Below are 13,274 nucleotides of genomic sequence, written 5' to 3'. Positions count from 1 at the left end.
TCATGTTTTGACGTCTAGCAAAATAACGTTTATATCATGAACTTTCAGGTAACCAAGTTGTATTTTGATCCGTTTTGTATTTACTGAGAAAAATTGAGATCCTTGGCGCCAAAAATTCCAATTCGTCCTCTTAAGAACCACGGGGCTCATTTGAAAAATAATTTCAGTGCTAAATAGCCCATTTATTGATGAAGGCTCTGGGACATATACCTACATACGGTCTTACCTACGCGGGTGCTTTTTATAGAGACACAGGGTGTAGGTCCCTTAGGATTGCGAGTGAAACTGACCTTAGTAAAAACATAAGCCATAATTTTTGACCCATAAAACCGCCAGTCAAAAAAATAGTCAATGACCTTGTTCCATACATTAAGGGACATCCTACATAATGGTCAGCATAGGTACACTATAAACATACTTTTTACTTGCATGTAACCCATAACATAGTAATGCAACCTTGCAGCTTGACTGACGTTCTCACCGACTTTACATCTCGCTAAACTCGTCAATAACATGTAAAAACGTGCTCACAATTAACTAGGCTCAATATACTGTTATATTACAAACTCCACAGTTGAAATTAAACCTTAATACAACGTAATAAAGTTGGTATTTAAGTGTATGTAAATAGATGTAAATTTTTAGAATCTCAGCTAAACGGTATTGTAAATAAGCTTTCTCTGTGTATTGTGATTTATTTGGTGTGCAAATAAGTTGGTTTTGAGAGAAGTAGGAAATATGTGTTGTGGGTACAAAGGTTAATGACCTGTTGACAGTTGCGAATTTGTCTATACTTATAAGTTTAGAAAATTAATCATGCTAGGTAGCCAAGCAACTAAGTACCTAGCTAGCTATTAAATTGCGTCCCGAGGGCACTTCTTTCCGCATGCGGATAGAATTCTTTCTTGCTGTGCGTGCAAGTGTGCCAGACTTAATATACTTTATAATCTTGATAGATAAGTACCTATAGACAGGTATTGTTCTTACTGGCTAATCAAAAAAGCTGAACCAATCATAATCATTATTTTGGTATTTTGCTCATGTTTGAATGTCCACTGGACGCTGTGTCTTTCTTCAACTCATTTATATCATTTATAATAAATAAAACACACAAAATAATCACTATTCTTTATTACTAACAACATCGTGCTGGACGGGGTGTCCGTCAAGCATCGCGAGTAGTTCGGCGTCCGTCAGGAGGCGGGGGGCAGTCGCGTTTCTGCTGTACACCTCGTATCGAGGTGGGTTCTCGAGAGACGCCTTGCCCATTACTATTATGTTGGGATAGCCCATTCTGAAAGAGGGTAGAAAGATTCATGTTATTTGGTTAGGTTTTCATGTAATATTTGTAAGTCACGTATAAGTGTCAAATACCTAAGAGACGCGTTGGCTCTTGATATATGATCAAAAAATTAAATTATCATATAAAATATTATATAATCGTAACCAAAAAAGTTCTTTTTTGAAATGGGTGAATAAACAGTGCATTATACTTCGGCCGTTCAGAGAATGCGTTCCTGACACCTATCAGTTAGTCACGACTAGTGATGGGCACAACATAACACTGAGTTCGTTACCGTTCCTTCAAAATGAACCGCCGCATTATTTTAAGATTATTTTCGTTTTAAATTGGCGGAATCATTTGTTTTATATTTTAGTTATTTAAGTGGAAACCAAAAAAAGGTAATATTCATATAATAAAATTGTTTTATTTATTCTTTGTTACAAGTACATTGAATTGAATGTGCGAACAGAATATTAATCAGACTCCGATTTGCTTGAGGAGGTGGTGTCTTCATCATCATCTTCGCCTACATGTATAATTATATTATTATCAATAACAGAATCAATCCTGATATCTCGGTCTAACAAAAGCCGGGTAATCAAATAAAAACAGATCGAAAACACTTGAAAAACGTGGTCTATGCGCACGAAACGACAACGGACGACTGTTTTAGCGTCACAAAATGGCGGCCCATAACGCCATTTGGGGTTACCATTTTTAATCTAAGTATAAAAATGCGGTTTGGTCATAGTTTTATTTTTATATTTCATAAACGTTATAATTAAGTCTTATAGTCCATTATTTTCCAATTCTTAAAAAGAAAATCAAAACGTATTGTTTTATATTATAACTGTATAAGAACAGATTACGATACTTGCCTGTTATTTTTAGCACAGCACTACAAAATATAAACCGCTGACATAACCTTGTAATAGCGCAGTATAGATTTAGAAAAATATTGTTTACCAAGTTATTTGACACTCAGTTTGGCACAAAATTATAACATTCATTGATTATTGATATAATAATGTTGTTTTAATGCTCCTCAATTGTTAAAACGGTAAACAACCAGCAAAAATATTTTTATCGTAACTGCAACGCCATTGCAAAGTTACGTCGTCAGTTCAATCGCGACGTGTCAGGAACGCATTCTCTGAATGGCCGAACTATAATAATATACTATTATTTTATTAATAAAATAATACTGCAGTAAAAAATGTCAGATGCATATAAAAACTTGTGTTTATTTTAAACTCAAACTCAAAATTATTTATTCAAACTTGGCTGCAAAATTGAACTTTATGAACGTCAAAATATACAAGAGAAAGCCCCCAAAATGCCCACCCTTCACCACTTCCTATGTGTTATTGCTGGGAAGAAGTGGCGCAACAAACTCCCCAGCAACACATGTCTGTCTGTAGGTTAGAAGAACCTTTCAATAATCTATTATTTTTGACCTAACTGGACCTAACCATACAATCTATTTCAAAGTGAATTGTTATTAAATAATTGGTGAACCATTAGTCTATAAATGAACAAGGATAGTGTCGACAAGATAGTCCGTCCTGTCAGGCTGTTGAACCTAGACATTTTGACTGACCAACTCATCTTTTATAATCTGGCTAGCAGGTCAATCGATCTCAGTGGCGTGCAATTGAAGAGGCCTATGTCCAGCAGTGGACTGCGATAGGCTGATGATGATGATGATAGCAGGTCAATGACATGTAATTTCACATTTTGATTTCAGAAATCAGAAATCAGAAATCAGAAATTTTATTTGCTAGAAACATGGTATGGTATTACAAGATTCATCATTTAACAAATGCTGTCTTTTTAGTCTAGTTGTAGGTCAAACTAAGTTCCAAAGAATAAACTCCCCAGCAACACATTTATCTAGAAAGAATATAGACTTGCCTGTCAGCCATCATGAGTCGCTTGCCGATGGTGAGCTGATGTCTGTCGTCGATGATCGCGTCGTGTGTGACGCTCACGCGGTCGCACAGGCGGTTGATACTCTCGATCCCGTGGGATTGCCACTCGCGAGATCCTTCCTGATGGAGAATAGGATATTTTACATATAGTTTTATCTTATTCATAATTTTTGCCAACATTGAAGAAAAATGAGTTGTATCATCTACCACTGCCGCCCACTAAGTCACCACCTAGGTCAAAGACTTTAATTACATCATGATTGGTGTACCTACCAGAATCAAAAATATAATATATATATCTGTTAAGCATAGGTATTAAAAGAGACTAATTAAATTGAAGTATCATAGTAATTGCTTAAGTATGTACCGTACAAGTATTTAACTAACTACATATCCTGAGTTTTATAAATAGATGAACCTATGAATGCAGATAGAAAAATCGATTTAATTACTAAACTTTTAGTTTTTGGTTATATTGGTATAATTGACAAGTCAGCTGAATCCGGTTAGACTGGAAGCCGACCCCAACATAGTTGGGAAAAAGGCTCGGAGGATGATGATGATGACAAGTGTGACCAAACAGTCCTGTTAAAGTCAGATCTCCTTGCCGATGTGTTAGGACATAGGTATAAACTATGAACTTACTTTGGGTCCTATAATAATGACGCTGTAGGGCGCGATGGCTGCCGGCCACCGCAGCTGCGTCTCACTCGACAGCGCCTCTATACTTGCCGCTAGTAACCTGCAAATTATAACAAAATCTTTACCAGCCGAATACTGTCTTTGTATGACTCGACCACAACTAAGCGGTGCTGAGCTTACGCATAAAAAGTCAATGTTCATGTACATGTACAATGGCGAACGCGCTTATGAATGTGAGATAAAACATCAATGTATATGGAATCGACAAGATTGTTGAAGATGGGTGGCCATCTTGAAATAAGTAATTTCTGTATAATTTTCTATTTTTGTTAGATTAAATTAGCATACCTATAGGTTATGAATTGTCAGGGATAATTATCATCTTATCGTTAAAGGAGTATAGTATACAACTTTGGTGGCAAAACAATTTGGCTTATGTTTAACTGACCACCAGATATAGTAACAAATAGCAGACAAAAATAGATGATCACCAAAATGAAACTCGCATTTTAATGTAAAATTATAAACAAAGTTTTAACACTTTGCTATCCTATTTAAGTAAAATTACTCCAAGTAAATCATAAGTAAGCCAAAAATAGTAAATAATCACCAAAATTAAATTCTGCTATCCTATTTTAGCAAAATGAGTCCAAATAAATCATTTTTATCCCAAACTTGATATACATACATACATGTTAGCAGGCATGGCTTGTCACGGCTCCGGTGCTGCGGGGCTCCGGCGGTCCCATGCGAGCTTATCGTCGCAGATGGTTTTCACGCTCACCACCGCAGCTTCGGCTTGCGCCTCAGCCGCGGCGGCGAGCGCTGAAACTACCTGCGCCTCAGCTCGCAGGCCGCCTCGCCCCTCCGCGCCTACGCGGTTTTGAATTGCACTCTAGGGGTAGGGCAAACAAGACTACCTACGTGGAGTCTATATACACATAACTTAATATGGCATCATAATACTTTATTTAATACTAAGCCATTTTATGGCAAACACAGTGATTTATTTAGGAAAAATAATACATTATTTTGGTCGTCAAGAGTTGGTGATCATTTACTAAATTTGGTGGTCGAATACAAATTAAAGTGGAGTCGTGACTAAAATAGCTGGTACTATTATATTTTTAGACTTTATTTTTCTGGTGTTAAGTAGATATTTTTGGTTACAAAACTAAGGGTATCAAAGCATTTTATGGTGGTCAAAATATTTATTCTCAAACAATTTGAAGTGAGCCGTCATCCATCACTTAAGGTGGGCAGATACACAGTCGATTCATGTGGCACACTGGTACTCCGTAAGGAAGCGGCTAGCCGGATGGCTTACCTAGTGATGCCTATCCGTAGCAGGACATGATGAGAGGCTGCGGCGCTCCGGAGGCGGGCGTGTAGTGTGCTGCGAGGGGAGAGCTGTACTTAGGAAGCGGCTAGCCGGATGGCTTACCTAGTGATGCCTATCCCGTAGCAGGACATGATGAGAGGCTGCGGCGCTCCGGAGGCGGGCGTGTAGTGTGCTGCGAGGGGAGAGCTGTACTTAGGAAGCGGCTAGCCGGATGGCTTACCTAGTGATGCCTATCCCGTAGCAGGACATGATGAGAGGCTGCGGCGCTCCGGAGGCGGGCGTGTAGTGTGCTGCGAGGGGAGAGCTGTACTTAGGAAGCGGCTAGCCGGATGGCTTACCTAGTGATGCCTATCCCGTAGCAGGACATGATGAGAGGCTGCGGCGCTCCGGAGGCGGGCGTGTAGTGTGCTGCGAGGGGAGAGCTGTACTTAGTGCCCAGGATAAATGTGTGACCGACCTGGAAAACAGCAGAAATGTCCAGATTTTAACCAAAGTCAAAGTGAAATTCGTTTATTGAATTTGATCGTGTGAACATCTTTGGCAGTCGTTACGGGTAGTCAGACGCCAGAAAATTAAACAACCAGTCTCATCGGGACCTCAGATCAGTCCGGCATGGTGACCATTGAGCTATTGAGGTCGTCAAAAAAAATGGTGATGCAGCTGCCACTCGTGAGAGAGGGAGCCAGATGCTTACCTCCACACTGCTGACAGCTCGTACATCCCCGCCACATGTGTCACAGGTGTCAGAGAGCGGTGCACGCTCACACTGGCGGCACAGCGCGAGCTGGTCCTCGCCTGCCGCAGCGGGCAGCTGCCACTCGTGAGAGAGGGAGCCGCCCATCTCGCCAGGGTTGGCGGGCACTAGTGGACAAACGTATAAACTATTAAATCATCTGCCTAGCCATTTCCCAAATCAAAATTTCCGAAAATCCGTTGGTCGGCTTCCAGTTAACCAGTTGTGCCACAAGGAGCGAAGCCTATCCTATCGACCTAACTGGGTCCATGTCCATGTCCCGGCTGTCATATGAATATTTTTGGCAGTGGTAACGGTAGTCAGTATGTTTGAAAACCAGTCCTATCAAGGGTTTACGGATTGAAGAAGTCAAATCGCTCAGGGAACATGTTGATGCGTTTATGACTGGAAGCCGACCCCAACACAGTTTAAAAAAAAAGCCAGGCAGATAAGATGATGAACATCACTTATCAAAGTTTTTAATGAGATTATTTTTGCAGCGAATCTGCGCGTGCGTAATAAATTTAACTATTTTGAGGAAGTTTTTTTTACTCACCCTTTTGCACAGGCAAGTCCAGCCTCCTGAACAGCTCAGTATAAGCATCACAGACCGTGCCGTAGCATGTACGCGCGCACTCTTCACTGGCATGGACACCGTAAGCGTCCAGCATACTGAACTCTCGCGCTCGGAGCAAGCCGTGCTTGGGACGGTGTTCGTCGCGGTATTTGTTGCTTATCTTTAAGGAAATATAAATAAAATGTATGTAATTAGCAACTCTCGTGCACGCGGTAAGCGTCCAGCACACTGAACTCTATTTATGTGTATATCTTGTAGTCAAAAAGCTGGAGCAAAGATATATGGAGGTGGAACGGTTAGGGATCAGCTTATAATATCCCACCTATGTATTCCAAGATTCACAAGATTCTATATACATATGTCAGTAGAATATACATTCTACTGACCACAAGTCTATACTTAGATTATACAGCTAAAAGTTTACTTGAAAAATAAAAAAAATATTTCAGATAACCTATTTATAGAACAAGGATATAGGCTACTTATAATCTGGTCACGTGAAGTACTTCTCACTACACGCAGGCTGCTCACAGAAGCTAATTACCTGATATAGTAATAGTGGTAGTTGTTTGTATGAGAGCGGCCCCACGTCTGACAACAAGTCTGCTATTGTTTCTTCATGTGTCTGGAATGCAGTAAATATACTTTGAGTTACTGATGTTTTATGTAATGAGATAAGTAATGTTTTTTTTGTTAATAAAAATTTTTAAAGTTGTTTTTAAAGTTATTGTTTGCATGCCAAATGTTAAAACTGGCTGAGATTATTTAAGGGCTTCGTATATCCTATATACATTTGCTAAATAAAATCCTATTCTATAGTAAGGTAAAAATGACTATATTTTTTTCACTGCTGGAAAGCCACGCTCCTGCCGGTGACATAAGCTATATATTTTATTAAATAATCCACAGACTCACCGGAGCCAATAAATACTTCTTTCCATGTCTATCTTCCATCCTCATGAGTTCAGGCCCCACCTCCTGCAGTCTTCCGGTCTTCTCCCACAGGTTAGCAGCTGTGAGTGATGGTACAGACATGCGCTGGGCTCCGGCGGTCTCTATGGACGATATGATGAGAGCTTCTAGCTTGTCCAGTGCTCGCCGAGCTAGGGGGAGGATTGTGAACATCCCGGGACCAGATGGACGGATTAGTCCACATTCTAATAGTAGCTGGAATAAGAAAGTTGAACGGTTTTAATTAACCCTAGATTACTACTCTACGTCGCAGAGGCGCCCGCGTTTTTGGTATTTTGCTTTCTCCTTTTATCCTTTGCGCGTACGGCATTCACGTTCAAGGACATCTCAGTCCATGCCAGCACGTGTCGCAGGACGGTGGTTTCGTTACGGTAAGTGTAATAGTTTTTTTGATATTACTACCCTTGGCGCTCCAAAGACGTATGAGTAGTTTGTATGTAAGTTTTACGCTATTAATCAAATTATTTTGTTAGTGTTTTTTTGTTCATTATTAGTTATTCTACATATCTTTTGTAAATTCATATGTTATACTAGTATGTTATATATTGTCATAACATATCAACATAAAATGAAAAACCCCTCAGTCGAAGACAATTTACGAAAAAATTTAGCACGCAGTTGACTACTGAATGGATGCAAAAATGACTAGAAGCAACTACGTTGAAGCGCAATATCTGGGATATAATTGAAGTCATCCTAAAAAAACCTTCCGATGACTATTCTGGAGAAAATGAGGGTCCACCACCGCCAAAAAAAAGAAGATATTGCTCTTATTGTACATCTAAAAAGAAGAGGATGTCCAAAATGACGTGCGCCAAGTGCCAAACATCTATACATCAAGTTCATGTATGTATCGGATGCATCTAAAATATTTTTTTGTTACATTGTTAGTTTTTTTTGGTTGATTATTTCATAATTTACTATTTTCCAAGAGAATTGTATACTTTAAATTTTATTTTTTTATTTTTAATTAGAACACTGTTAAATTGCCTAAGTTCCTAAAATTTGTTTCTAAGATTTATTTGATTAAAGATTTTGTAATAAAAATATATAAATATTAATTAAAATTGTGTTTTTCTTTTTTTAGTAATCTACACAATTACATAAACAGTCAAAACATATCAATCATACTAATAGGTTTTTAATAAAATCATTAGTAAATATGATGTGCCTCGCAAGCGTATGAGTAGTTTCTTTGTGCGTCACAACATGAGTAGTAATCTAGGGTTAACTAGCTTAAGTTATGGAATTACTGCCGGCATGTGGATAAAATTTAGGCTTTGTGTTATTCTGATAAATAAGCTACAATACGGCTAAGTTCCACCTGAAAGCAACTACGCTTTTTTTATTTCAATAAATAAACAGTCAGAAAAGGGACAGTAATGCTGTTCTTTCAAAAATTAATTTTCTGAATTGGTCTTCAATTTTCCGCAAAAACAATCCAGTATTCTGAAGTTGATGATTATATTAACTTATATTAACATTTGACGACCTCGATGGCGCAATGGTCACCATGCCGAACTGCCGAACCTGACTCCCGGGTTCGATTCTCGGTTCGGTCGACATTTGTGTGATGAGCATGCTTGTTGGCCGTGGTCTGGGTGTTATGATATGTATTTATAAATATGTATATATGTAGTTATATGTAGTTTATCAATTGTGTTAGCACCCATAACACAAGTTAATAAATAACTTACCATGGGGCTAACCGACCGTGTGTGAAAAATGTCCCGGCATTATTTATTTATTTATTTATATAAAAGCCGAATACGAGAATAAACTAAGCTTTTTTAAAGTTGTAAGTGCTTTGTTTGTATGACAAGAAATTACGAGTTTTACCATAAAAACAAATAAGGACTTACCTTTTGACTTTTACATGTAATTTCCGTGTTTTTGATCTTAGCATTCTTTGGTATTGTAATGACCGGTTGGAATACTTTCGACAAGTATCGCATTCTGTTGTAGTTTATGTGTTTCCTTTCTATTTTTCTGCTGTTATTTAGTAACGAACGATGAAATTTAAGGTTAGAAAATCAGCTGTTTGAGAATTGTCAAATCTGTCAATCTGTCAAAGTTACGTTTCGTTATATGTGTTGCGTTTTTTATGAGTTCGGTTTTAAAACACACTAAATAACAAATAAAGGAGATGGCCAAATTTTCATAGTAAAAAAACCCAGAATCGACAGCAATGAAATGCTTACCAATAGGTTCATTATGATAGACCTTTGATGGTGCCAAAAACTCCAGCCTGAAATCCATGGGGTATAGGAGCTATATCATATTTTCACAAAAATAGGTCGTTGAATTTATATTGATTTCAAAGATCATTTACATCAAGGAACATAAAAAAAAATCTATGTACACTAAGATTATACTAGCCAACAGTAATATCCCCATAGTTACTGAGATTGCCTGGTAATTAAAAGGTCTTATATTTAACCACTCCAAACACGAAAGCACCGACCTTACATACTTGGAGAGGTTTCGCAGTTATATGCAACCTTCACAACTGGCTATGAAACGTCTTTTTAAAAATTGTCTTTGAAAATCGCGCCATGTGACATTGTCAAATGTAACAAATGACTTAGCGATGCAAAACGGTCCAATCATGAGTCTGCATTCAACTTCTAATGAACATGAAACAGTAAAAGTAAACTTTTCTGTGAACTAAAATCATGATCGAAAAAACGTTATAAAAAGAGAACCCCATGGTTTTTAGATAATATGAAATACTTTTTTTAATCCTTACATTATACTGAATCTAATCGTACATATGAAGTTTCTGTCGACTCTGGGTGTTTTTTTGGCCATCTCCTTTAACTGGCTATAAAAAGTTGCAAAAATATATAATTTACTAAACCTTGGCACATTATAACTCTGAAATTTATTTACCATACCACTCACTAAACGTAGATTCAAACGCGCACTGTTCAAATTGCTTGCTGGAGGAAAGTATTTTTTACATATTCCAAATGTTTTATTGAGTGTGGGAGATAACTGTAAAAAGTTAATAGAAGTAAGTAGTTAAGGAAGCTTGAAAACACAAACTTTGTGATATTGAAGCATGAGCCTAGCTGACCATGAGCTAGGTGGGGCATCAGTCTAAAATAATATGTACTAACTAGCAAACTACCCACAGTCTTACCCGTTCCCACCGTTGCTACGTCTATGAATTGATTAGGCAACAACACTATTGATCTAGGCAACAAACTGATTTAGCCGTTTCCGAAACACAGGAATTTTTATTTGTCAAGTACATACTATATATATTATACGATAAGTCACAAAATTTTCCAAGCTCAGTTTTGCACAATCACTTTTTCTCGTAAATCGATTTTTACTAGCGAATATTCTTACAGAGGGACAACAGAAGTCAAAAGTATCATATTTTGACCTCTCGAAATAATTAGGCCGTATTTCTAAAGCTGTAATAAGCTCGAGAAGCAACCAAAAACAAAGGGCACGTAATGAAACTCCGCGGTGTTTGTGCTCCCGAGTCACGGCGCAAAGAGTTCGCCGCAAGCTTGTAATTAGCTAATAGCTTTGCAAAACAACGCGAATTTGTGCTGCTAGCCTACTTTGTGGGCTGGTTACATTTAGGTGTATGTAGATAGGCTTTTTGCAGTATCTATGAGATTTCATATAAGCTCTCTAGTGGCTTCCGCCAACGGATTCAGCCGCATTCTCTGATAACTACTTCACATAGACATATGAAGTACCTAGGTACAGCCTTTCTCGATACAGGGCTATCTAACACTGAATTTTTTTTCTAATTGGACCAATAGCTGTTTTTGTAGCGCGTTCAAGCGAACAGATTCTTCAGTTTTGTAATACCTAGGTACTTATTAGCATTGATTATTTATCTACAACGAGGTACATCAAATCACACTAACGTTATGAAAGTGAAAGTTTGGATGTATAATTGTTTGCTCTTTCACGCAAAACTTACTGAAAGGTTTCCTCGCAACTTTTCCGGCACTTCCATCTTGAGCAAGTAGAACTGTAAAAAACTATGATTGCTTGTCTTAATATAATAGCTGGGGCCCGATTCTCCTAATTTTACTTAAGCGAAATACGATTCACGTTCGACTCGATTCGACTGAGATCCAATCCCGACTCGATTACGATTGAAGCGTATGTGGCATTCCGCTATTTTTTCTTTGAATTAAACGTTTTTATCCTTTTCTGTCATTCAATAATGAATCATTTTGTCTGCAAATGATTTACGATTGCAAAATGATTGTACAGCAAACTACCGTATAGACCAAAATCACCAAAATAGCAGACCAATCGCACACTAATCAAATGTCAATCGAATACGATTGGTATTAGTAGCAGAATGCCCGATATGGTTAAAACTGCTATTGCGATCATATTGCGATTCGATTTCTATTCGATTTTGACATTATTAACTTAGGAGAATCGGGCGCCTGTTAATGAGGTAAGTATGTCGCTTAGGTAAAAGAATAACTTAGGGTTCCATAGAACAGTCTTTCAACTGCGCTCTTCTTCTTGGCAGTCGGATAAAAAAGACATAGACAGCGCAAGAGGACAGACAGGCAATTTTTCCAAAGTTACGTCAACAAATACAAACCAACAGTGACGAATTCGTGTTATCTATGAAGGATGATGGAATCCATTTCCACGTTGAGTCCACATCGCTAAATTGAAATGGAAACGAACCGCGGTCGGTTGGGCACTCATAACGTTTTATCATTGGCTTGGTTTGAGCACTGAACTAACCGGAACCGCCGCCATGATTATAGAACTTTATGTGAAAGTCTTCTTAAAGAGGCAACGCTACAAATTATGATAGCTTACTCATGCATTTTCAATCCCACTGTTGCGCACTAGGTATCTACATGACAAAATAAAAAATGCAATCATTCTTCGTTTCTTGACGCCAACTTGTACTATACAGACGCTAGCATCAAGTTATTCCAATCGATAAAATCTATTAAAATTGACAGAATATAGTAACTTGACGTTTTGGCTGGCGTCTGTACATACGAGTATGGGCGGCCGCTCTCATTTAAGCAGAGGCTGGGTTCATGTCATTTTCGTATCCAGTTGATTAACCACTCTAAGGTTATGCAGTCATAACGTTTTATCATGAGTTTGGCGCGAACCGTTTAACCTCAGATAAAGTGTTGCTCAGCCGGAGATCATCGGCGTTTAGCTGATGGAGTCACCTCATGGTGGTGGTGACAGCGGGCGCGGAGGCGAAAGCGGGCGATGGTTTTTTACCCATCGACGCTCTTTTAACTTTGACCGTAACTCTTAAATAAACAAATCGAATTCAATGCGGTTTATCAGATGAAAGGTGCCAGGAAGCGTATAAGGAAATCTTCTTGAATTTTGACGTGGAGTTGTCGAACTGCTACTGAGTCCCAGCATAGACGATTCCAATCCTAGATGGACGTCGACTTTTCGTAGGTACTCTGTCACCAGGCACGGGGGTGTAATGTAACACCAATGACGTAAGCACGGAGGACAGAATAACTATAATGTAAGTCAGCCCTATTCCCTGAAAAGGGACCAAAAAAGCTAATAATTAAGTCCCAAACATCGCTTGTACCCTCACAATACCCACACCACATTAGTTATCAAGTTCACAGGTCATTTAGCAGCCATTTTGTGGCGTCACCGCGCTAATGGAATCGGCGGGAAACACAACGCCGCCATTTTGTCTCTTATTCATGTTTTTATTCCGCTGACATGTAAAGGGTAAGCAGGATGTATTCAACTTAATGAGGTTTATAAACTAAGGGTGGTTAGATTTTAGGGGTGTA

General features: G+C 38.5%; 1 protein-coding gene across 1 annotated transcript; it reads right to left on the bottom strand.

Annotated features, from left to right (window-relative positions):
• Positions 1-1,116: 1,116 nt before the first annotated feature.
• On the bottom strand, positions 1,117-9,538 carry LOC124644286 (probable proline--tRNA ligase, mitochondrial). The gene is made up of 9 exons (XM_047183557.1): positions 9,345-9,538; positions 7,426-7,677; positions 7,055-7,135; positions 6,490-6,670; positions 5,895-6,061; positions 5,539-5,657; positions 3,862-3,958; positions 3,200-3,336; positions 1,117-1,294 (listed from the first exon to the last, which is right to left on the bottom strand). The coding sequence occupies exons 1-9, from the start codon at positions 9,435-9,437 to the stop codon at positions 1,123-1,125; spliced, it is 1,299 nt and encodes a 432-aa protein (XP_047039513.1). The 5' UTR covers positions 9,438-9,538; the 3' UTR covers positions 1,117-1,122.
• Between the last annotated feature and the right edge of the window lie 3,736 nt (positions 9,539-13,274).

Source organism: Helicoverpa zea, chromosome 29 (assembly GCF_022581195.2).
Source record: "Helicoverpa zea isolate HzStark_Cry1AcR chromosome 29, ilHelZeax1.1, whole genome shotgun sequence".
Taxonomy (NCBI): Eukaryota; Metazoa; Arthropoda; class Insecta; order Lepidoptera; family Noctuidae; genus Helicoverpa; species Helicoverpa zea.
Note: the sequence above shows the minus strand (reverse complement) of the source record. Positions and strands in the feature narration are given on the sequence as shown.